Below are 26,148 nucleotides of genomic sequence, written 5' to 3' on the forward strand. Positions count from 1 at the left end.
GGACGTATTACTCGAGACATTTTTCTTGAGAGAAGGATTGTCCATTGTTACCTGAATTATTTTGCTGTTATCTGGCGTTGTCTGGGTTTTGCTACAACGTTCCTTAGAGTATTTGTGTGCTGTATGTTACTTGAGGAGGCCTGCAATTAGTGAGTCACAATGGGATTGAGTTTTTTGGATCTTTATTAAAAAATTATGAATATTGCTCTCCTACAAATTCTTTCAGTTCCTGTTTTTTTGCACAGAGTTCGCTGGACTGTCTGCCTCATGACAGCATCTCCACCAGCCGCCTGTGGTTGCACCACCCGACGAAGTCCAGCGCTGTCCGCCCACCACGAGTTGTGGCCCCCCTGTCGGCCCCCGCGACGAGCAGCGCAGCCGCCACTTCTGCGTGGCCATGGGCTGCCGCGTGATGCAGCGGCGTCCACCCAAAGTCATCCCTGGCGTCCACCGCCGCCCCCGCCCCCACCAGCAGCCTCGCCGCCTCGACGTCTCCCCTGCTCGCTGCCCAGTGCAGGGCGGTCCACCCACCTTCGCCCCTCGCCCCCACGTCGGCCCCTGCGGCGATCAGCGCCCTCAGCTGCCCCACTGACCCCACCTCAGCCGCCTGGACCAGCCTCCTGCCCCTCTCCTTAGCAGAGAGGCTCCTGCACAAAACACACAAACTGCCACTCTCTGCTACAAACACACAACACACAGAATGGGGAAAACAGCCACACGAGGAAACAACTGTTGCGAATACAAATCTGTCCTGAAACAAACCTACCGTATTCCCCCTCCCACAGTACAAAACAGTGCGCAATTGTGTGGATGTATTAAATTGCAGTACATCTGTTCTACCCCCCTCATAAGAAAATCTTCATTCATCGTCCATTACAAATAGCATTATACAACCTCTGAAAGAATTTCATTACCACGTTTTGTCACACTCATTCCTGCAAGTCACTTCCTTCGCTCTCGGCACGCAACACCTAACCAGTCGCTCACCTCCACTACAGAACACGCTTCTTGCAGCTAATACTGGTCTCTGTCTGCAGCTTCACTGCCACATGTCACACACAAGAAGAATCCCATCTCCTGGTTTTCAAACAGACACTTTCCTGGAACGCAGGCAAAATAATTTCACTGCAGTTACCAGCAGTTTTCTTCATTCAGCCTTACCAAACACTGAAACTTTCTGACACACAGACAACAATTTATTCAAAACATGTGAGAGATAGCAAACACCAAATCGGCAACACCACCCCCATAAAAAAACTGTGTGTGTGTGTGTGTGTGTGTGTGTGTGTGTGTGTGTGTGTGTGTGTGTGACATTTTATGGCCTCATAGCATACGCACATGTATTTAACATGTGCTATCATGCTCAAAATCATCTGAACGATCTCAGTTGTCGTCCATCTTAATGTTCTTGCGGCGTAAGGACTGTTCCATAAAGTTTCTGCCGTGCAGCCGCATAAATTCAGTGGTTCGGTCCTCGGGTTTAAAAGGACGGACCAAGTGCGGCAGCGTCACTCACCTCGGCTCACTCTGGAGATGGCTGGACGGTGTTCGGCCGAAATATTAGGAGAAGAGGCTGAATTTATGCGGCTGCACGCCAGAAACTTTATGGAACGATTTGAATTGTGTTTCGCCTGATTTGTAATCAGTCCTCGTAACATTGTTCCTCTGCTCTGTTTTCGGTACAGTCTTTGCCTGTACAAAATGTTCACTGCAAGGGGGCACAAGAGAAAATTGCTCTGTGTGGTTATCGGTTTACATGCAAACTGACACTTTGGTAATGCAAATACCAGTAAAAGTGTTATTGGACATTACACCGCCATTATGCTTGCATATTCAAACTTATTGTAATAAATGAAACCTCAGAAAGCAGCATCCTCCTTTAAATGACACGACGAAAGTTTTCTTACTGCGCTACTATCCGGGAATGCAATCCAGCAAGTAAAGAAGAAATATCTCAAGTACGGTTACAGTCACAAGTAACAAAGAGTGTGCAACTTGAAACTCGAAATGATCTGCCATAAAGTTTTGTGTTTCGCGGAGATTCGAACGCAGCACTTAATCGGATGTTTAACTAAGCGCAATCAAACGTTAGAAACCGTCATTTTTAACAAGCAATGAGATGACAAACTGAAACCAGGAGACGAAGGTGTTTTGTGTAATGGGCATTCGAAACCAACACCTATCCACACTGACTTCTAGTCACGCGTAGACGTTGAGCAGCGAAATGTGGACATGTCATAATTTTAAATACATTGATGAAAATTTTCTGCCGACTAGGAATGGAACCCTAGACACATCCTTGTTGACTACATACAAAGATACGTTGACTGTACTATTCTGTTTCACCAGTAGCTAGGAGTGGCATGTTTGAAACTGACACGACAGTACGAAAAGCTGCCCGTCTGACTTGGGACTCGAAACCAGTACCACCATTATTGTTAACAAAGCCCAGAGAATCAGTAAAATCAGAATAATTTCTCACATATATTTTGCTGAGCTCATGCTGCAACTTAAAGTGACATGCCAGGATTCGAACCCAGGGATGTGTCTTTTGTGAACGTCTTTACGACTTTGCAGACAACCAGAGACAATGAAGCACTGGAAATGCATCATCTGAAAGTGATCAAACGTGGCGAAAAGGGAGATCTGAGTTCGAATTCCAGTCCATCGTCAATATTTTCCACGTCTCAGGCTCGAATACAGTAAGAGTCAAGTGCGCTGTGGCCTTGTACAGCAATTGGCTCAATGATTTAAAAAAATATCGCTTAAGAAAGGTGACTGGTGACAGAGCTTCGACCCGGCGTGACTTCCGCCTCTATCAGGACCCAACCTGTAGCGACTCTCCTCCAGGCTACCAGAGGTGAGAGAGATGCTGCTTATGCTTGTTAAAAATGATTGCCGGATGTGAGAAACGAACCCAGACCTTCAGCATTCGTATCAAGAATCATTTCAACTTTTTCTTAACTAGCAACTATTACCACGAATTAAAATTCATGCGAGTTGCGGTACTCGAATCGACTACATGCAGACCAGAAACTCCGCCCTTAACCCCTTTTCTTTCATTTAATTTTTTAACCATTCCGAGGTCTGGCCACGACGCCTCCCCCCATACCTGTCAGAGTCGCTGCGCTATTTTCGCGCATTATTTTTTTATTTTTTTTTATTTCTATTTTTTTTTTATTTTTAACACTTCATCTGAGAGACCATGTCTGCACACAAACTAACTCAGCTAAGAGCGACGCCTTCCAACTTCTGTGTTCACGATGGTTTGCTTTCCGATTTATTTCTCAACATCTTGTAACTCGGCCAATGCCTCGGTTCCCGAGGTTCGTTTGGCAAGTTGGTCTTGTGCCATCCCTGAGTACTGCACGCGCTGGAAGCTCCGTGCTGCGATTCCTGATACAGCGGGTGGCGATGAGTGTAACGCAGAACAGCAGAAATCAGTGCAGTCGCTTCTGGCTAAAAGGATTTTTGACATACGGAACGAAGTGAAATAAAGTGTACTAAAAAGTAGCATGTGTTCTGTCGTGAGGACCAGCTTTTCCTCCGAGATTCCTTTCACAAAATAGAGTGCTTCTGACCTATGTATTTCAAATTAGATTTCTGTTTCCTTAAAAATAAATAAGGCAGTAAGAAACACCGTTTAACACAAAAGAGCTTAAGGACGATACATTATGATGTTCTTGCGTTCACGCCTTCTTCTATTCACTTTGCACACTGCTCCACGTAACTGTATGCACTGAAACATGTTACGAGGTTCCTCTCGCAGTTTCCCGCCTGAGCGACGCACGCGCCGCCCCGTGGTCCGCTTGTGCCCGGCGTGCGTGCCGCGACCCACCCAGCGCCCGCCCGTCTCGCTTCCCTCTGCTGGCAGGTGGTGCGTTGTCTGTCCTCTTAGCCAGTTTACAGCATTCCTTTATTCACGCGGCACGTCGCTACGATTCAAAAAAATTGGAAGGCAAGGTATTGGGAGTAGAGTTCGTGTTATTGTGGCTAACAATTGTCTGATAACTCACCAGATGTCCTTCACTTGAGCGCGTACGAACCTCGCCCGCTATCAAGTGGTAATTCTCTCACGTGCTGCCGACCACCCAGGTGGACTGCCTCAAGTTTCGCTTTGGTTGCTACTTTCCTGTTTACTGCCCTCTACCGAGTAGTTTTCACACTCGTTGGTAGGTGAGGGGTGCCGACGTTTGTCCAGATGGCCCTCCAGCCGTAGTGCGGCTACTTTTGTACAGTCACATTTCCGCTTTTGCTTCTCATTAATTCCACGTACATGCTCTTGACTTTTACCATATTCGACGGTCAACTCTGGTTTGAGTATAACTGAGTTGGAATCAAAATTGTTCAAAATGATAAAAGCCATTGGCGACGTGCCGTACATCTGTGGGTAGATCCCAGACAGTGGGAGTAATTTCGTCTGGTAAGTGCGCCGTGAGGATCGTCTGTGTCTTCTTCCGCATGTCGTGTGTGGAACACACGAATATAGTTTCTCACTTTCTCCCAAAGTCGGTGAGATTTAATCCCCCCCCCCGTTTCCGCCTGAGATGGTCAACGTATCAAACTTTATCTTAAAAATATTACCACGAGTTAGAAAATCACTCAAAGGTGACAGAAATCTTGCTGCTGTTTCACGTGGTATGGGTTAAAATTGTGCTACGCAGTTCACTTTACAGATCATGTACATATCTGCAAAGTGTGGCCTTTGGGTGTCGTCAAGTCTTCTCCCGCTATGTTCTTTGACTCCAGCTGGCTCGCTGGCAAGCACTTTCTTAGAGTTTGCAGCTGCAGTACGATTTACGTTAGACCTGTAGTCCAGAGCCAGAACTTGGACTGAGGTCTCGCGTGTTTCGCATATCGACACCCTGCATTGAGGCAGGACGAAAAGCAACATAAGATCACGCATCTTATGTTGCTCGGCTTCGCAGCTGATGCAAGTTCGTATTTGCTGGTGACCTGAAATGCCTTCTGCGACTCGCTCTCGCCGCTGATCACGAGACCCAGATCACCTGTGTATGCCCTACACACGATATTCTGTCGATATGTGTGTGTCTGCATGTGTGCAGCCCTCGTAGCTGTTTCTGCAGAGTGTCTATAGTTCAAGTCTTGGCGGTTCGCGCATGCCCGCCCAGTATAGTATAGTTTACAAACTTACGTTTAGGGGGGAGCGCGAACTTCATGAAGTAAAGCCACCACGGTTGCATTAAGCCTTTCGCTGCTACAGAGACGTACTCCCCGCATTCCGCGCTGTGCGCCATTTTGTCATCACAGCATTGCCCGCCTGTGCTGACACATGGTGTTCCCACTGCTTTGACACACTTATCATTAGATTTCACAAAAACTATTGGGCCCAAAAATCTGATTTTTACACATCTTCTTGACTGATACCTTCCCCCCATAAATGACTTAATTTTGTTTCGAAGTTCAACGCAGTTATTGTGCAGCGTTAAATGGAGTAAACCATTGCACGAAATTTTGAAGAGTTTGCAGAGGTAAAAGTCCATAGCGTATACTTTCCGTATGGTCGATTTTAGTTGCCACAATGTTGAGAATGAAATGTGGACAATATACATAAATTTCATATAAAATTTACTGTATAACAATATCTCATTTAATTTAAGCACCAGATAGGTGCCGTATGTAATATTGAGAAATATTCCGTCTTTTGCGACTGTAATAAAAGTTTTATTTATACCAGACTCATTTCGCTTTTTTCTAAAAAGTTCTGATTAAAACAAAATTGGCGAAGTACACAAAACTGAATTGTGGGCGTAATGAAACATAGAAACTAAAATATTGTGAGGCGCAATGTGCAAACAATTTGTTATTGTCACAAGGGACAGCAAATACTTGCCAAAACATAGATCAGTCGATGAAAACATTGTATATGATGATGTTGCCAAAGCAGCGAAGCAAAGAATTGCGTCAGACAATCAAGTAGCTCGGGAACGTACGAGCCGAAATTCTGCTCTAAATAATACTTTTTATACTCTCGCAAAAGAATATATCTCAATATGAATAGTAAAAAAGTGACTGTGGAAGAGAAGGTATACAAACAAAACAGATAACATGAATGCTGTATGTGTGCCTTTTCATTGTTTTTAATTGCTGTGAAAAGAAATATTGGAGACAGAATTAGAATACCCGAAAACTTATTATGATTATAATGAAGAGACAAAGCACTAGAAATTTCAAAAAATTACATTCAAACGAATAAAATTCATGAAGTAACACACTTAGATATTGTTTTTAAATAAAGAAAATATAAGCATCGAAGAAGGTTTTAACTCAGAACCTTTTGCTTAGCAGCTAAACATCTTAACCATTATGCTAACACAGCCTATCTTTGAACAGAACTACTGGAGGACTCTATAATAACATGCAAAATATCGCCACACACTGTTGGTATGACTATGAATTACGTTTTGTCGAAGTACAATAGGAAATAAACAATTACCGCTGTTCTTTATTGCGAAAAAGCGGTTCGTGAGAATGATACAAACACCTTTCCTTGCTATCGCCTGAATTAGGAGGCTTACTGCTTGTTTGGTTTAATTAATTAATAGAGTATAAAGCAATTGGTAGAAAGAATGCTTTTTCCAAACTTGCTATGAAATAAAGTCTTCTATCAAGGCATTGCTTCTGTTCAATTACTTTATTAATGACTGAACGTTTCTAAAACTGAAGACACTCGTCCGTGCTCTGCACTGCAGTCGAGCTCTGGGAACGTCGTTCTCTGTTCATTGGCTGACTGTGTTTTGTGACGTCAGATGTGAAGAACGAACCTAAACTCGGCCGCCGTCGTAAATGACACGCACTGTAGTAGTTGTTTACTTTGTTTTGTACCTGCAATGTCTTCTCATAGTCGCTTTCGTCGGTGACCACGAGACCCATGTCACCTGCGTGTCCCCTACACACGATGTTCTGGCCGTGTGTGTGTGTGTGTGTGTGTGTGTGTGTGTGTGTGTGTGCGCGGCCCTCGTAGCTGTTTCTGCAGAGCGGCTAGCAGGGGCTCAGTGGCAGTGGCGAATGAGGCCGTCCACACAGGACCATGTTGTCACACCGAACCCGTGAACGCAAGTTGCCTGGTTAGCTGACCATTGATCATGATTTTCGAAGGGCAGTTCTTCGAAATTTTACCTGTGATGTCAGCAAAACACTGGGGAAAATCCATTGTTTTCAGAAGGCACTGGTGGCTCACTCTGTAGAAAGTCTTCTCGAAATCGAGCTGCATTACAGCCAGCTGAAGCCTGGGAACACGTGCCATGCATATTCACAGACAGTTTGGATCATTGATGTCTCTTTACACACACTAGTTTGATATGAGCCAGTTACTTCATGCCTTACCATTTTTACTCTGTGGGCAAGAACAAGCGCCATAAATGGAGAAAGAAATACAGCTAAGGAATTACTCACTGCCACACGTAATCAATGGAACTGTGTATTCAAAAAAATTGAGATGTGTGTGGTATAAGGAGGAAAACATAATTTCTAAAAGGGTACACATTCACAATTTCTTGAATTATTGACCTTTGGATCAACTGGGTAGTAAACTGAAATTGTGATGAGGCTTAAGGTGGTGGCGGTACGACGTGCTCGATGGTTTTCGATCTGGAAGCCTGTAACCCTGTAAGAAAAGGTGTAGGAAGGAGACAGAATGGCTACTTGGCTCCTAGCGTGACTAGAACCTACGGCTAATCCAGTACTGGGCTCCTAGCGCAACTAGAACCTATGGCTAATGCAGTACTGGGCTGACAGCGCGACTAGAACCTACGGCTAAGACAGTGCTGGGCTCCTAGCGTGATTAGAACCTACGGCTAGTGCAGTACTGGGGTGTTAGCGCGACTGGAACCTATGGCTAATGCAGCGCTCCCCGCACAGGGCAACCGAGCACCATTTTGCTGGCGAGTCGCAGCCACTACTAGTGCGTTCCCACTGCGGTATATTTTGTCAATAGAGAGGCTCAGTATCGTTAAAATATGAGATTAGTTACATGTTCTGTGTGGAAAGGTCTTTCTGGAATCAAGGAACCAATTTGACACCTCTATGTTCAACCTGAAGTGAGAATCAGTCATGTTATTTATCGGAAGTGACAACAAAATATCAACTGAATTGACCAAATCTCAACCACACCAAGAAGTAAATCAATGATCACGTGGTTGCCAAATGAATGCTGTGACGTTGCCAATTCTGGGTTAGATTAGCGAGACGGAGAATACGTTGGCTCAGCTGATGCTATGATCACTGGTGATTTTGCCTCGTGAAGACGCGAAGACACTGTCTGCTGCAGTACTGACCAGGGGCCGCAATGCATTAAGTTTTGCCAGAGTTTCATTTGCATTTCTCTAACATATTTTGATCCAAAGCACTGTTACGAATAATATCCAGACTCACCGACTGCAAATCTAACGTCTTAAATAGAGAGCAGAGGTAATTATTCAGATAGTTGTACTCTTCAGTAGCTATTGTATCTATTTCTTATTGTATCTATGTCTTACATGTGCTGTAGAGAAGAAGCTCATCCACGAGTAGTGATTCGCTTTTTTAGCACCACCTGACACTATTTACATTATGACTCAATAACTTTATTTTTAATATTATTCGCTTAAAGCGCTTTTCCTTACAGATACGTTCATTGGCATCACCAAAAGACAGCGTAACACCGATTAGAAAAGATGAACACCCACAAAGATTTTTCATAAGTCGCGAATAACACACTGCTTCCAACCAGAAAAGCAAACAGTACAAGAAAATCTTATCAACGACCAAAGAAAACGCATTCAAAAAGGTGTTAAGAAAATGAAATAATCGAATCAATACTATGCAAGTTCGAAAGCGTTAGATAATATGGGAGACTACATATCGAATGATATTCCTTACGTTTAGCTGTCGTGTTCAATCAACCAACAACAAAAAAAAAAAAAAAAAAAAAAAAAAACAATGACGCATACGCCGTACTAACACAAATGAATTGCAGCTTACCATGTTAACCTTACAAGAAAAACATTCTACAATAAAACAAAGTTTCCATAACACAAACGCCCATAAATCATCATGAGTTGGCGAGATATTGTGCCCTTCCTGCGTAAAAACAGGCTGTGATTAAGTGCAGCCCGCAGTCATAATGAAGATGCGTTGGAGAACTACCACGAAAGTATGTATGGAAAACTAGCAGTGTGTGCAGATACATAACGAAATCAAGTTAACAAGTTATTCAGTGCCCCAACTAAATCTCTACACTTTTTTCTGCATAAAAGAATAAAAATTATCTCTGTACAAGACGAAACAGCAGCAACTACGTTTTCAAATCCTTAAGTTTTTCACTTTTAGACCTACAGTGCACTGAATCAAGACAGGAAAAAAGCTTACGCGGGAGAAGTTTTCTAAGGACTTTTTAACTGCTTGTGGATCTACCTGAGGGTAACTCTGCCACAGAAGAAATAAAAAAATCTTTCCAGCGAGACTTCAGCCTACATCTACCACAGTCATACCTTTGGTGGGTTAACGCTTCACCCCCGAGCTATCAGACAACCGCTCTCATATAGCTCTCTCCTTGACCCTGTCATGGCCAAGTTGGATAATTTGCGATGTAATAAGTTAAAGTGGTTGTAGTTTAAGCTTGAACGAGCTTTCTGGACTCGTAAACATAAATCTTCTAATCTATACTATCCCTTATTTAACAACTATTCAGAATGTTTGATGAAAATGATAGGAAAATATGAAGTGGATCTGTCAGGACGAGTCCCTGGCACTCCAGGAACCAAGTCAGAGTTCACAGTGGTGAAATGAAATCAGTCGGAAATTTGAGGGATGTAGAAGTATGATGACTGCAGGAAGAACTAGAACAAATCGAAAAGGAAAGGATCATAGGAGGGATGCATTCAGCACGTAGATAAGTGGCAACAATCTAAAGTGAAATTAAATGCAAGTATGACTACACAAAGAGTTCGAAACGAATCCTTGTGTTAAACACGCAGGAGAGGGCAGACATAAGAACACAGTACGTTAAAGACCTCTATGTCTGGGAAGGACTATCAGATGACGTGGCAGGAGAAGAGATGGAAGCAGAATTGGGGAACGTGGGGACTGGCAATTAAACTCATAATTTCACAAAGCTCTGAAAAACTTGCATACAAAGAAGGTGGAATGGTTAGTTAACATTCCTTCAGAACTTACATGATTGTTAGGGAAGTTGAAATTCAAATGGCTCAAATGGTTCAAATGGCTCTGAGAACTATGCGACTTAATTTCTGAGGTCATCAGTCGCCTAGAACTTGGAACTAATTAAACCTAACTAACTTAAGGACGTCACACACATCCATCCCCGAGGCAGGACTCGAACCGGCGACCGTAGCGGTCACTAGGTTCCAGACTGTAGCGCCTAGAACCGCATGGCCACTCCGGCTGGCTTATTCAAATGACAATTCAAATCTGTCTGTAGAATCCATGAAACAGGAGTCATAACAACACACTGCGAGAAACACACCACCCAGACACTACAGAGGCGAGCAAGGGTCGATATTGCGACAGCTTTCTCACAGAGAGCTAAACAGGTCATGAGTACAAATTACTAACAAGAATAATTATAACATGCAGAAGAATGGAAGACAACTGAGGATATGTTCGAGGACGCTAAATTTGGAGTAAAGGATCCACAGAGACCGATCAGACCTTCGATCTGATAGTGGAAGGAATGTATAAGAAAAATCGAGATCTTTATTGGATTTGTATATCTCTAAATGATGTTTGACAACGTGTAACAGTGGAAATGAGCGAAACTTTAAAAAAATAGGTATAAGACACAGGGAACAGCAGATAAAACATAATACATACAGTAATCAGGAAGGATTGGTGCTCTCATTAAAGATGGTAAAAGACAGGGATGCAAGTAGTCTCCACAAATTTTCAGACTGCACACGAAGGAATCGCTGGTGGTACTGAAGAAACGTCTAGGATTTTATTAAAACTAAGGGTAAAAAGCATTTCATTGATAAGTTTTCCTGGCGATATTTCTGTGTTCACTGAAAGTGAGAAAGAATCACTGGAGTTGGTGAACGTAATAAACAGTCGAATGAGCACTGAAATAGGATTAATGAACAGAAGAAAGAGGAAAGTATTGGGAAGTGGCAGAAACAACATTGATGGCAGAGTTTACATCAGAATTAAGGACCACGAAGTAAACGAATTGCAGGGATTCTGCTACCTGCGAAGCCAATTTACACTGAGGGACAAAACGAGCTTATAAAAAGTTATCTAGCACACGAAAACAGGACATTCCTCACAAAACAAGGCTACCGGTACAAAAGATAGGCCTTAATTGGGGAAGAAACACCTGAATGCACGTTTGTAACTCAGTACTGTATGAAAATGAATGGTGGATTACGGGAAAAAAAAGAAGGAACAACCTAAATGCGGAGCTATAGGAGGATGTCGAAATTAGGTGAACTCATAACAGAGGAACCCTGAAACGTCCCTCCAGAATAGCTGAGGATAGCGATATGTGGAAAACCGTGACATGTACAAGGGTCAGCGTAACAGGTTGCATGTGAAGTCATCAGAGGTCAACTGCAATGGTACTAGAGGTAGCTGTAGAGGGTAAAAACTTTAGCGCAAGACAGAGATAGGAATGCATGACACAAGTGATTGTGGATTCTGGGCGGTCACAGCACTCTAAACTCTTTGGTCAGACAGACAGAAACATCGTCAACCGCAGGCAGAGTGTCTGCTTTGCATATATGCTGTTTCTGGGACTGGCTGTTGCACCATACTGCGGTGGGGCGACCAAAGAGGTCCACACCGTGAGAAGCTGAAGCTCTGCCGACATTTGCTTCTCTTCGGTGCTTGACGAGCATATTTGTTGTTATTAGCGGAAATTTTATGGCAAATTATTGGGTTTTTAGTCCTCTCTCATTCCTGCCAACCGCCCCAGATGGTCTCACAAACATGTCTTTATCTGACCGCTGCTAGACCATTCCAATATGCCAAGAGTACTGGACGTTTATCTCTTTTGACATAGAGAGATACACATTCAGTGCAGTCACAGTCGCTCCCTGCCACTAGATTTTCTGTGTGTGACGTTGGCGTATGTTCCTGAATTATCGCTGACATTCGTTGCATGAGAATAAATCACTGAACTGTTGACAATAACTCACTATTTTCCCTACCAACCTATTCTTAATTAACCTCTCTCTCATGATACAACCTCCTAAACCTGTGGATACATCCCCGTTATTCATCTGACTGTATTGTTCTGATTTCATTCCCAGTTCACTTTGCTGAGCCTCATTAAATCCATACTGAGCATTTACATTTCGCGTTTTGGTATTTATATCTTACCTACAATATAATAGTCATGTGTGTGTGTGTGTGTGTGTGTATATGTGTGTGTGTGAATGTGTGTGTGTGTGTTGAGGGAACTCACCGCAAGTGAGAGACAGTGGCGTGATCAGGCGCAGGAGTCGTGGGCGGTGCAGCAGCAGCAGTAGGAGTCTGGCGGGTTGTGCCGGCAGTGGTGGTGGTGGCAGCTGTGGCGGTGTTGGTGTTGGTGGTGGTGGAGGTGGTGGCGGCAGTGGCGACGGCGGTGGTGGTGGTGGTGGTGGGCCTCAGCCGTGTAGCGGCTGGTGGGCTGCACATACAGAGAGAGAGGCACAGTGTGAGCAGGCATGTCCTCGTGGTGTCCTGGGGACGGCTCACTGCAGCGTACACACACACTCAACACACACGCGGAACACACACCGACAACAGGAGTAGTGGTCCAGTAAATACAAATGAATTACCAGTGTGGTAATCACGTTCATTTGCACCACCTGAGTTCCCCACAGCACTTGCTCACCATACCACACAACAGATGGCTCAAAATCAAGCATGAAGAAAATGTACATACAGTGCCTGACACTTACACGAAACTTAATTACAGAGCCACTGTACAGGCCAGCTCTGGTACTATCGTTCTCAAAAGTACCCGAATGATCTGAACTGGATTGTGCCTCTTTGTACATGACCCAAATAACTTAACTGCCTCGCATTTCATGTGCACCCTTTTAGATATTGTCGTTTTACTATACATAATAAACGTCCTAGGACTGGTTGGGTACCAATCCATGATGTGTGGCATCTGAGATCAGTACAGACCAAAGTATGTGCTTCAGGTAGAGGCATTTGTACGTCTGTCTGTCTTTATAGCTGTTATATTGGTAACAGACAGTCAAATGTTAAGGACAAGTGGCCCTTCCAAACTTTGACAAATATCATGATTAACACTTTGAGCTACTTCTAAATTTCCTTATTTAACAACCACTTTTGAAATATGTATGACCTGTAGGACAGCAGCTCCAGAAAAAATTTCAAGACATTTGGCTTACCATGTGCAGTCATTACTGAACAGTCCTCTGTGGGACTTGCTCATCAGTTTGCAGCTGGTTCTGTCCACACTGCTCCCTGTGTGAGAGACCCCCTGCTCTGTGTGGCGGGATTACTGCAAGTCTACACTCTCTGTTCTGTGATTTTTGTATGATTGCTTCAGCGCCTCAGCGTCTCTGGCTATCAAGAAGGTTAAGGAGGAAGGTGGTGGTGTACACTTGGTGTATAAGACAGACCTGGAAGTATTGGAAGGTTCCAGATGTATTATATCATTACCAGACAGAAAATCCGATGAATTGTAAGATGTACCCAGGAGCAGACGTAGGGTCAGTTAGTTATGGTGGTGAACAGACTGAAACCTAAAAGAACTGTTAGGAGCAATCAATGTGTAGATAAATGGGATACTAAAGAGCTGGCGAATGGAATGGGTTTTTCAACTTCTGTGAGACTGTAGATAACACGATAATGAATGTCTCAGCTGGAATTTCAGGTGAACAGCAGCTGATGTGTCTGACAACGCGAAACACGAAAATTGAACAGACAAATGTTGGAGCAAGGAAGGCAACTCTGAAGAAATCTTAGCAAATGGAAAAAATACATAAAATGATTGATGAAAGGAAGAAGTACTACAATAGTCAGTGAAAGCCAGGAATAAAGTATTACAGGCCGCTAAGAAATGTAACTCTAATTTCGAGGGACGATGAAGTAGAATCACAGCAGTAAGTTTCAGGATAAATAAATAAAAATTGATCGTAGGATGCACACATTCAGCACATAGAAAAGCCTAAAGATCCTTCAGTGTAATTAAATGCAGGGATGACAACACTAACACCCACCCTTCCAGATGTCAGACTCTCAGATCGGTGCCAAAAGCTGTTATTTCGATGGAGTATGAACGAAAACAGGACGTGTAAAGGGTAGTTAAAAGTATCACGCGAGCTGCTGAGCACGGGAAGAGCGTATCAGTGAGTAATGCATCCTACATCTCGCGTGGATGAGAAGGTATAACGTTCAAATACCACTAGTGACAACTGTGTTGGCATGAAGCTGTTACATGGGACAACGTTTTCCTGACATGTACAAAGACTTTTTGGAATTTGTAGCAATGTTCTTTTGACAGTCTGCTTCTTTTGCTTCATTAGTTGAACATCGTGTACTTATCATTGATCTTGTTATGTTGTGTATTATTGATTATTGTTATTGTTGTTATTTCCACATGTGCGATGCAATTGTTTCTTTATTTTTCTGTTCTGGTTGTATATTCTGTGAAACTACTAAAGCACTCTACAGCTTTACTGCTTTCAGTGAAACGAACCGAAAGCGGACAACTCCAAACTGCCATTTTACATGTCATGAGCACGTCCAGTATTAGAATCAGAATATAAGAGAGCTTTGGAAGGCTTAAGATCTAATAAGGTAGAACATATAGATAAAATTCCATCATAACTTCTAAAATCATTGGGAGAAATGGCAACAAAACGACTATTCACGTCGGTGTGTAGAATGTATGTGTCTTAGGACTTCGGAAAAATACCATCAACCCAATACAAAGACTGTTAGAGCTGACAAGTGCGAGAATTACCGCAGAATCAGCTCAGCCGCTCATGCATCCAAGTTACTGACAAGAATAATATACAGAAGAATGGAAATAAAATTGAGGATGTGCTAGATGACAATTAGTTTGGCTTTAGAAAAGGTAGAGGCACTAGAGAGGCAATTTTGACATTGTGGTTGATAATGGAATAAAGACTAAAGAAAAATCAAGACACGTTCATAGGATTTGATTACCTGGACAAAGTGTTCGACAATGTAAAGTGGTGCAAGGTGTTCGAAATTCTGAGAAAAATAGGGCTAAGCTATAGTTAGAGATGTGTGGTATACAATATGTACAAGAGCCAAGAAGGAATAATAACAGTGAACGACCAAGAACGAAGTGCTTGGATTAAAAAGAGTGTAAGGTGGGGATGTAGTCTTCCACCCTACTGTTCAATCTGTACAAAGAAGAAGCAATGAAATAAAGGAAAGGATCAGGAGTGGAATTAAAATTCAAGATCAAAGGATATCAAGGATATGATATGCTGCTGACATTCCTATCCTGAGTGAAACTGAATTAGCATCAGGATTGATGGTCATGAAGTAGATGAAGTTAAAGAATTCTGCTACCTGGGCAGCAAAATACCCAAAGACGGATGGACGGAGGAGGACATCAAAAGCAGACTAGCTCTGACCAAGAGAATTCTACTGATATAAAACATAGGCCGTAATTAGCGAAAGAAATTTCTAAGAATATACATATGGAGTACAGGACTGTATGGTAGTGACACATGGACTGTGGGAAAACTGGAATAGAGAATCTAAGCATTTGAGCTGTGGTGCTACTGGCGAATGTTGAAAATTATGTGGACTGACGAGGTAAGGAATGAAGTCATTCTGTGTAGAATCGGAGAGGAAAGGAATATATGGAAAACACTGACAACGTGAAGGGGCAGAATGATAGCACATCTGCTAAGGAATCGGCGAATGACTTCCATGATAGCAGAGGGAATTACAGAGGCCAACGACTGCAAATAAAGACAGAGATTGGGATACATACAACGAATAATTGAGGACATAGGTTGCAAGTGCTACTCTGCCATGAAGAGGTTGTTGGCACAAGAGAGGAATTAGTGATGGATCGCATCAAACCAGTTAGAAGACTGATGACCCAAAAACAAAGCACGTCGTCCCATATAGCACTTTCGCACATAATACGGTAAAAAAATTAGGGTCGTTGGGTTGTGAATCCATGATCTTGGATACAGGAATCTTAGGCTCTATCAACTTCCACATGAAAGCAACATACGTTACCTACTCACAGTTACACTTGTGAAGTGCTCTGTAGTCCTGGTGTTACTTTTAATTAACGTTTATGTACTCTCTGCTGGCAAACAGCAGACAGCACGAACTAAATCGCAGTTTTTGTTGATAAGCTATCGACCTGCAACTTTTGGTACTGATCTGAGTGTCTGACATCTGCAGGTTTGGGTGTACGAGGTTAGAAAAGAATTCCGCTGCAAGGTGCAGGGGGGGAGGGGGGTTGAGAAAGAGATGGCTGACAAAAATACAGTGAGCACCTCCATGAGGGGAGGGACTATTGAATGACATGATGGAAGGAAAACTGAAAGTCGAGCTGGAAAACATAGCGGATTGGTCGTTAGACACAGAGTTTAACAAAGCTCTGGATGACTTGTGCAAAAACAAAGCGAATGGTTACATCACATTCCCTTGCAGTTTATATGATGCTTGCAGAAGGCTGCAATGAAACAACTATTCAACTTCATCTGTAGAATCTATGGGACTATAGACATAGCAACAAATTTCCAGAAAAATATCATCTACACAATCCACATGCGAGTAAGGGCCACCAAATACGAACGATTTCGCACAATGAGCCAAATAGCTTATGAATCCTAATTGCCGACAAGATTAATATGTACAAGAAAGTGAGTTTGGATTTAACAAAGGTAAAAGCTCCAGAGAGGCAGATCTAATCTTACACTTCAAAAGGGAAGCAAAGTTTAAAGAAAATCACGTAGCCTTCATTGCATTAGGCCACCTTTAAAAAGATTGACAATGTAAAGTAGTGCGACACGTGTGAAATCTCAAAAAATACGAGTGAGATGTACAATACAGGCAGATTATATAAAGTACTGTATGTACAATAATCAACATGGAACAGCAAAAACTGAAGCAAGAAATACTGTCATTAAAAAGGTGCAAAACAGGGACCGAGTTAGTATCGCCAATGGTTCAGTTTAACATTAAGGAATCGTTCGCAGAATTGAATAAACTTCCAGGAATTTAATTAAAATTGAGGGTGAAGGTACTTAATTGATAAAATTCACTGGTGTTATTACCATGTTCACTGAAAGTGAGAAAGAAGTACCCGAGTGGTTGAATGCAATAAACAGTTGGATGAGCACAGAATTATGATTTAAACTAAAGAAAGACGGAAGTATTGGGGAGTAACAGAAATGAGATCAGTGTCAAACATAGTGTAAACATTAGGGACTACAAAGTAAATGAATTTAAGTGATTCTGCTACCTGGGAAGCCAATTTACACTGAGGGGCAGAGCCAGATTGTTATATGAAGTAATGTAACAGAGGAAAACAGATCATTCCAGGCAAAACAAGGCTACTGCTGCCAAAGATAGGCCTCAATTTTGTGATGGAATTTCTGAAAATGTACATTTGGAGCACAGTATTGTATGAAAATGAATAATGGATTATGGGAGATACAGGAAGAGAAGTGACTTGGAGCATTCAAATTGGGATGCAATAAAAAGATGCTGAGAATCAGGTGAATTGATAAGAAAGGAACTGTGCAAAGTGGGGTACATCTGAAGACATCAGGGAATAACTGCCATGGTACTGGTGGAAGGAGCAGAGTAAAAACTGTAGACAAAGACAAAGATTGTACTACATCCAACAAATAACTGAAGACTTTGAATACTAATGCTGCTCTGTGGTGAAGAGGCCGACCCTGCACCCCCCTCTTCTCAGAAATAAATGATGGGATCTCAGCCCTCTAAGTGTGTTGACAGACAGAAATATGTTCTACAGTTGGCAGAGTTTCTGCTTTGCATGTCTGTTGTTACTTTGGCTACCTGTTATAGCAAAATAAAGTGGTACAATCATGTTGGTCCAAACCCTGAGGAGCTTAGGCTTAAGAGACCACCTCTGCCAACTACTGCTTTTGTTTTGACTCTTGAACAGAGTAATTCTTGTTACTTGCACAAGTTTAATCCAGCGGTCTAGGATCCTTTCTCCTCTTTTGTTTGTACCAACGACCCTAAATTGTCTCATAAATAAATCTGTCTTTACTCGTCCCCTGCTACAGCATTCCAATACACCATGTTTTTTAGATCTTTATGTCTCTTTAAATACAGTGTTACGCATCAAGTGCTCTCATAATCCCTCTCTGTGACTGGATTTTCCGTGTGTGACGTCGCCTTACATGCCAGAGTTATTGTTGGATTGGTTTACTGGTTCTGATGGGAATGTATCACTGAAATCTTCACAACAGATCACTGCTTTCCCTACCAAACCATTTTTAATTGACCTTTCTCTCATAATACATCTTCCTCATTCTGTGGATACTGCCCCATTATTCATCTGACCATATGTTATGATTTTCTTTTCATTTCATTTTGCTGACCCTCACTGTATGTAGACTGATCCTTTACATTTCCTTTCTCAGTTTTTCTACCTTCTGTACAATGTAGTGCTAATAAGTGCGTGCATGTGTGTGTATAGTGAGGGAACTCACCGCATGCGAGAGACAGTGGCTTCTCCAGGTGGAGGAGATGTGGGAAGTGCAGCTGCAGCAGGTGTCTGGCGGGGTGCGTTGGCAGTGGTGGTGGTGGCGGTGGTGGTGGTGGCGTCAGTGGTGGTGGTGGCAGTGGCAGTAGTGGCGGTGACGGCTGGTGTGCTGCACATACAGAGAGAGCAGAGTGTGAGCTGGCTGGCGTATCCATGTGAGGATGTGGGGGTGGCTCACTACAGCCAGCCCTGCTGAGGGGCCGTGCACACACTGACAACTGGCAGACGACAGGTGCCGAATGCTGCAATAGCGGTCCAGTTAATACAAATTAATTGCTGTTGAGTTAATGACATTCAGATGCACGCCTGGGCTCCCTACACCAGTTGATGACAACACCATACAACAGGTAGTTCAAAATCAAGTGCAGGATTAAGATACATACAGAATTACTGGACAGGTCAGCTCAGGTACTATCACCCTCCAAATTATCCAAACGGCCTGAATTCCACTCCACCAGACTTGTATTCACCCACTTAGTGTTACTGTCTTGCCGTCCCTCTGCTCTCTTTTCTGGTATGGGCGTTTCACTGTTCAAAATTGTTACTGCAAGAGACCACTTGAGAAAACTGATCTGTAAGGCTGTCAGTCCACAATCAGACTAATATCTCAATAATGTCAATACCAGAAAAAGTGTTATTATTAGATGACAGTCTTTAGCACCTGTAAACTCAAGTTTACTGCAGTAAATGACATTTTAGAAACTAACTTTCACCTTGAAATTACGTGACGAAAACGTTTGTTCACACTGACATCCAGGACTCAAATCGAACAACCGTTGTCTCTGTTAACTAAATACCAAAGGTCTTAGATATCGTTTCAGTCACAGGTAAGCTAGCGTTCACGTATCTAAACGCTGAAATCTTGAAGTTTCACTAAGTTTTGGGTTGGATGTCAATTTGAACCCAGCACTTAATACGATTGTTAACTAGGCACAATAACACGTTATATATCCAAATTTTTCGTTGTTAGCGAGATGAAAACCTGAAACGGTGAAGCAAATAATTTTGTTCCTTTACTGGGATTTGAATCAAGTACGTATCATTTTTTTCTAGCCACAAACACACGTTAAACATCTGCTCAGTTGACCTGTAGCGACATGTGCACATCTCTGAACTGGAAATAACGCGACGAAAAGTTCCGTGAGGGGCGGGAATGTAAGCCTGCTCGCAGCATCGTTGCTTACTGCAAACAAGGAGACGTTGGTTGTCGAATTCTGTTTCGACAGTTGCTAGGAGTGACATGTTTTAACCTGAAATGATGCCTTGAAAACTTTCGTATGTGGTCAAGTCGAAACCAACACCAACCATCTTTGATGACAAGATATACGCAGAGGATAAAATCACAATTACTTTTCTCTTTTGGTTTGATGTGCACGTACTAGCAGTTGAAATGACTCGATGAAAATCTTTGCAGCCAGCCACGATTACGAAAGATGCTAATTACTATGGGCATACTGCTTGGAAGGATTTCTTACTACAGAACACTTTCGTCACACCAGATGCGTGATGTTACATTCCGAGGACACACATTAACCTTTGATCGTACATTTTTTCTCAGGGCCACAAAATTTCCTTTTATGAAGTTAAAGCCCAGTGGTTGAAATGTCCACCTGACCATCCTGATTTCCGTTCTGCTTTATTTCCTTAAATCCATGAACGCAAATGCTGAGATCTTTCCTTTGAAAGGGAACTGTAGATTTCCTTCCCCACATTTGGGAGCTGTAGATTCTGCTTTGACTCTAATGGTCTTGCAGTCGATGTGACGTTTGACCCTAAGTTAATCCTTTTTTTCTTCCTCAACATTTCCTATTGAATTCAAGTATTGCACGAACGTTAAACGGTCGTATTTCAATACATTTGCCAGTAATCGATTCGGCCGTACTGGTAAACTGTCACATCAAAGGAATACCATTCGAAATGAGAAAACTGTTTTCTGATGTGAATTCTTCGCTGCACTTACCACATACACTCACAAAATGTTTAATGCACCGTTTTTGAATGTTGAAACAATCATCCTTGTAACCTTCAAATGTAAAACATTCAATACATCACCGCAAAAACGATTTGTAACTTTAAATAAGAAATGATGACTGATAAATGTACTTATAGCGGCCTGTATGACAACACATCAAACAAAATCTCTATGACCTTATACATGAACCTACTTGTTTCAGTTAATTATGACCTTTCAGGCTATGTGCATCAATGTCGAATGCAACACGAGGAAAAAGTATGCACTTCCCTTATGCAGTTGCGTGATATTTTTTTTAGGCCTCCTGCCACTTAACTACAGGCTTTGGTAAATTTTTCCACACGGAATTTATCCAGGGGGATCCCCTGTGCTGCATTTACTGAAGACATGCCTCGTCTTTTCCAAGATCAATGGTGTGAATAATAACAGAATAATAACGAATGACCTCCTCAAAAAACTATTGTATTGGATAAACAAAGCTGCTTTGTAGCTTAATACCACCTCATGGTAAAAATACATTACTTTTGAAATTGCAGTAAAAGAACGATACTTCCAGCATAAAAATGGGCCCAGTGTCTGAACATAATAATGACTGTCTATGAATGACTGTTTATGAATGACAGCAAAGGACTTGGAAGAGCATTTGAACGGAATGGACAGTGTCTTGAAAGGAGGGTATGAGATGAACACCGACAAAAGCAAAACGAGGATAATGGAACGTAGTCGATTTAAGTCGGGTGATGCTGAGGGAATTAGATTAGAAAATGAGACACTTAAAGTAGTAGAGGAGTTTTGCTATTTGGGTAGCAAAATAACTGATGATGGTCGAAGTAGAGAGGATATAAAATGCAGACTGGCAATGGCAAGGAAAGCGTTTCTGAAGAAGAGAAATTTGTTAACATCGAGTATAGATTTAAGTGTCAGGAAGTCATTTCTGAAAGTAATTGTACGGAGTGTAGCCATGTATGGAAGTGAAACATGGACGATAAATAGTTTGGACAAGAAGAGAATAGAAGCTTTCGAAATGTGGTGCTACAGAAGAATGCTGAAGATTAGATGGGTAGATCACATAACTAATGAGGAGGTGTTGAATAGAATTGGAGAGAAAAGGAGCTTGTGGCACAACTTGAGTAGAAGAAGGGAACGGTTGGTGGGAGATGTTCTGAGACATCGAGGGATCACCAATTTAGTATTGGAGGGCAGCGTGGAGGGTAAAAATCGTAGAGGGAGACCAAGAGATGAATACACCAAGCAGATTCAGAAGGATGTAGGCTGCAATAGGTACTGACAGATGAAGAAGCTTGCACAGGATAGAGTAGCATGGAGAGCTGCATCAAGCCAGTCTCAGGACTGAAGACCACAACAAACAACATGAATGACATCCTTATAAACCAAATAATCTCTTCTTTTAGTAAAAATATAAACATCTAGCACAAAAATTAAGCAGTACAAAATAATTAACTGGTCTTGACACAATGACACACTACTGCAGCAATAAATGCGACAACACTATCCGGAGAAGTTTCTGGAAATGTGCTTGATACCTGTCGCCGAGTTTGTTTATTTTGTATGATCCAGTGTTAGTGTAACCATAGACTCGCACAAAGTCACAGCTGCTCAGCTAGGGTCCAACACTTCCTGCAGAAATTTCTGCATCATTCCATAATGTCAATAGTGTAGCTGACTGTTATGTGATTTCATTTCAGCGATTACAAAATCAAGTCGAAAGTACGCATTCCACTACTGGACCAATCGCCATGTAACGTCACAGCGTACGTATTTCAGCTTGAGATGTTGGAGAGTGTTGGTGATGAGCAGGGAGTTCAACTCAGGTATCCCTTTCCGCTGTTTTTCACCCTTTCCGGACTATACAGTTCCGTCCTTTTGTTGTTTCCCCAGCAATACAAATTCTTCAGCGTTTCCAAGAAAGGCGCCGGTGTGGTTTTAAATAGTGGGTGGGTGCAAAAATTTTCATCAGGTGACTTGAAGTCGTTGCATTTGGGCTGCAAATCATCGGTGAAAGGCAATAATAATTTTTTTACATTTCTACGTTCATTGTCAACAATAACGATTCGTGCCGGTTTCGACTCTCAATCAGGAACAGTAGTTTTTATCACATCATTTGAGGTTTATAAATTCAACTTCTAATTACTGGTGAAAAACTATTTGACAGTGAACGTCTCTTCATGTGTCGTCATCGGCGGTGACAGTATGTACGGGTTTAGAATCCCAGTCAGCACAGAACTTTTCCTCGCGTAACTTCTAGTTCAGGCACGAGCATATCTCGCTAGTGGTGCAACAAACCAACTGGACAGCCATGGCACTCTTCTGGTTGTGAAGGATATCTTAATTTAATTAACAGGATACTTCGATCATCAGTCTTCAAAGTATGTGTTAAAGACTGGGTTTTGGGAGGTACATATAATGAAAAGGTCGACAGCGCGTTTCGAATGAGTACAAGGGGAGGAGGATAAACATGAGGTAATGAGACATCCTCCCCAAAAAATGCAAAAGGACTGTATTATTGAAGTAAAAAAATTATTCTGCTCATATGCAACACTTTTATACATCTTATTTTAATTCTTATTAAAATCCTAGGCATCTGTGATCTATAAAATTTGAGTGTGAGAGTAAGTATCATTTTTGAGGGGCAGTGGGGCGAGAAGAGGGGAATCATACAGTAAAAGACCGTGGTAGACCCAGAAAGGAACAGCATATCTCTGTCTGCAACTGACGCCCATAGCGTGTTCAGTATGTGGCAGTGAACTAGGTGAAGATCAGGAATTACAAGGATGTAATATAAATCATCAAGAGAATTTGTAAAATGTACACAAGGATTACTGTCAGTAAAAAGATTACTGTTAACAAAAACTTTCTGAAACTTAAGACCTTGTGTCATTTCTCATAGTGTGAAAAAGGAGTTTGGAGTAATGTGGGAAAATGTATTTAGGTGCGATGTATTAATTTTTTTTTTCAAGAACGTAACTAATGACTGTAGCATGATCGATGTTTCAAACATGAATTTTCATGTTGATGTCTATTGAACAAAAGATAAACACACTGAATGGTTTACAATACAGGCTATAAGTTCATTGCAGTTGGTTGAGGGAATGCAAGTAGCGTCATCTCAAACACAAGGTTACCAGTATGTCAAATACCACACAAAATATTACCTAAGTATTAGAATCTAGCTGAAAAATAAATGACGGTTTATCAGTGTTAATGGCTACTAGACTTGTATGGACATATGTAACTGTAAGATGGTGCAGAAAAAAGGGAATGTTGGTCTCAGAAACTGTTTCATGTTCAGACTATGAGAGGTGGAATAGCAACAGTAATAGATGGGGTAGATAATATCATAGCTAGTGCCACAGTGGAATGCAAGTCTGTGGTGTTCACTGGGTGGCTATAGAAATCCATAGAGCAACTGAAACAGGCAGAGAGGCGTGGGGTACCGGTTCATCAAAGACACAGTAAAGCATGGCACAGAAGGGAATGTATCCAAGTACTGTGTGAGCTTCATATAGCGGCTGAATAGAGAGGAGAAGGAAGTGAGGTGGGAAGACTCAATCATATGGGACCAGCCAGAACCACCACGAGGACTGTTTTGTGTTCCTGTGAGGTGGTCCCAGGCAGCAAGAGATGTGAGCAGCCATACACTGGAGCACCGATGCTTACTTCAACAGGTTTTCTGATCATCTTCCATACAAGACCTGACAGCGAACCATTATTCTGTCATATAATGTTCCTTTAGAGAAATTCAAAATCTTCCATGTACTGCCTGGATTTGGAGAGAACAAAGAATTATGTTGGGGAGGTTACTGGCATATGGATTGCATGAAGAAAGAAAGTGACAGAGAACGAAGCTGTAGTAGTGGGTGTGAACAGCGATTACTCTCATGGTCTGCTTTACTACACGAAGAAAATTCCGCAGATCAACATCAGCTGTCGAAAACTGTAAACATGCTGCCGCCCTCCTCGAACCGTTGTGCAGTACGCTTCCTTGCTCGAGGTGTCGGCCAGAAGTGACGTACTTGGTCGTCGTCTCCATGCAGCGTGACACTATTCAGAGGTGTCTCATTGTCATCAGCCAGAGAGGCACTGAACAACTTTAAACGCTGCTCTATACGAACAGGCTTACAGCGACCCGTAAGGGCTGCCGGCTGCAAACTACACACATCACTGTGTTTGAGGCCGGGTTGGGCAGTACAGCTTTGTGTGCACAGCAGACTGCGTGATGCTGCATTCACACAGTTAATGTATCCTATTCTCCTGACACTTGATGCCAAAACCTAAAGAACCACTTTTCCTACACGTGTAGTTCGACAGATAAATGTCTAGAAATTGGTTGTTTGATGATTTTTGCTAGAAAACATACCTGTTAATGAAGTGGACTCAGCTTAGGGATTCAGCTATCCTGCTACAAGAGGACAATGATAGCATCGTGAGCTAGCAGGAAATGACAGTCTATGATGGTGTATCTTACAGCAGTGACACATGTAAGGAAATTCAACGGCAAAAATTATAGTCATGGAAATAGACACACACACACACACACACACACACACACACACACACACACACACACATCGAGAACTGAGGGACACGAATGAGTGGGTTGTCTCGCACTTACCTGCTTTTTAGTGGTGGATCGTACAGCAACCGGCTCACTTCGATCAAGTCTTCCGGCTGCTTCCGCATCGCATCTGCCCACCCCTGAGTGGCCATCACCTCGTGGGTACGTGCCTTAATAAATTCGATGGCGGCTCGCCTGAGGTCACTGCAGGAGTGGCGGACTGCGAGGACGGCTGCGGCCGCCGCCGTCTCGACGGTCAGCTGAGCGGCCACCTGCCGCTCGCACTCCGCCTTCAGCCGCGACACCCCGTACTTATCCGCTGCGGCCAGCAGCTGGGGGGCCGCGCCGGGCAGCTGGGGGGCCCGCAGGGTGTACAGGTAGGAGACCAGCTGCCTCAGCACCGGGCCCCCCACGTCCAGGATGCTCACCGCGCCGCTGCTGGCCTCGAGGGTGTCGTGGGCGAACATGGCGGCGAACACAGGGCTCCTGTCCGCCAGGACGGCCCTGTGCGCCAACAGCCGCGTGTCGCCCGCCGTCAGCGTCACCACAGCGCAGTCCCCGGCGTCCAGCAGGTCCCCCAGGTCCACGGCCGCCGTCTCCGTGATGTCCTTAACCACTTCCATTGCGGACGATTCTGAAACACTGCATCACCGGGCAGCCCTTTCAGCTTACAGGTGAGTACTGATACGTCTGCAACTAACAGGCAGACCAGTCTCGAGTGACAGTTCATAAAAGTGGTCCTTCACCAGCCAGTGGCAGTATCGTCACATCTTTGCTGTGTTAGACTGATGCCATTGGTGAATACCTGCATATCATTAATAATACGTTTTTAAATAGTTACGGTTTTCTTTCAGCACATTTTATTTGCGCGACAAGCAC

The 26,148-nt window shown here is 42.9% G+C and overlaps 1 protein-coding gene across 1 annotated transcript; it reads right to left on the bottom strand.

Annotated features, from left to right (window-relative positions):
- Positions 1–265: 265 nt before the first annotated feature.
- Positions 266–25,892, bottom strand: LOC126426555 (integumentary mucin C.1-like). The gene is made up of 5 exons (XM_050088456.1): positions 25,327–25,892; positions 18,669–18,830; positions 12,422–12,625; positions 532–647; positions 266–402 (listed from the first exon to the last, which is right to left on the bottom strand). Exons 1-5 carry the CDS (start codon positions 25,890–25,892, stop codon positions 266–268), a joined length of 1,185 nt encoding a protein of 394 aa, XP_049944413.1.
- Between the last annotated feature and the right edge of the window lie 256 nt (positions 25,893–26,148).

The sequence above is a fragment of the Schistocerca serialis genome, chromosome 11, assembly GCF_023864345.2.
Source record: "Schistocerca serialis cubense isolate TAMUIC-IGC-003099 chromosome 11, iqSchSeri2.2, whole genome shotgun sequence".
In the NCBI taxonomy this organism is placed as follows: Eukaryota; Metazoa; Arthropoda; class Insecta; order Orthoptera; family Acrididae; genus Schistocerca; species Schistocerca serialis.

Excerpts from the sequence above, each read along its gene's own strand:
- LOC126426555 (XM_050088456.1), bottom strand. The coding sequence starts at position 25,892 with ATGGAAGTGGTTAAGGACATCACGGAGACGGCGGCCGTGGACCTGGGG. Across the intron at positions 648-12,421 it reads GCCACTGTCTCTCACTTGCG|GAGCCTCTCTGCTAAGGAGA; the intron begins GTGAGTTCCCTC and ends TGTTTTGTGCAG. Across the intron at positions 403-531 it reads CGTGGGGGCGAGGGGCGAAG|CCCATGGCCACGCAGAAGTG; the intron begins GTGGGTGGACCG and ends ATCACGCGGCAG.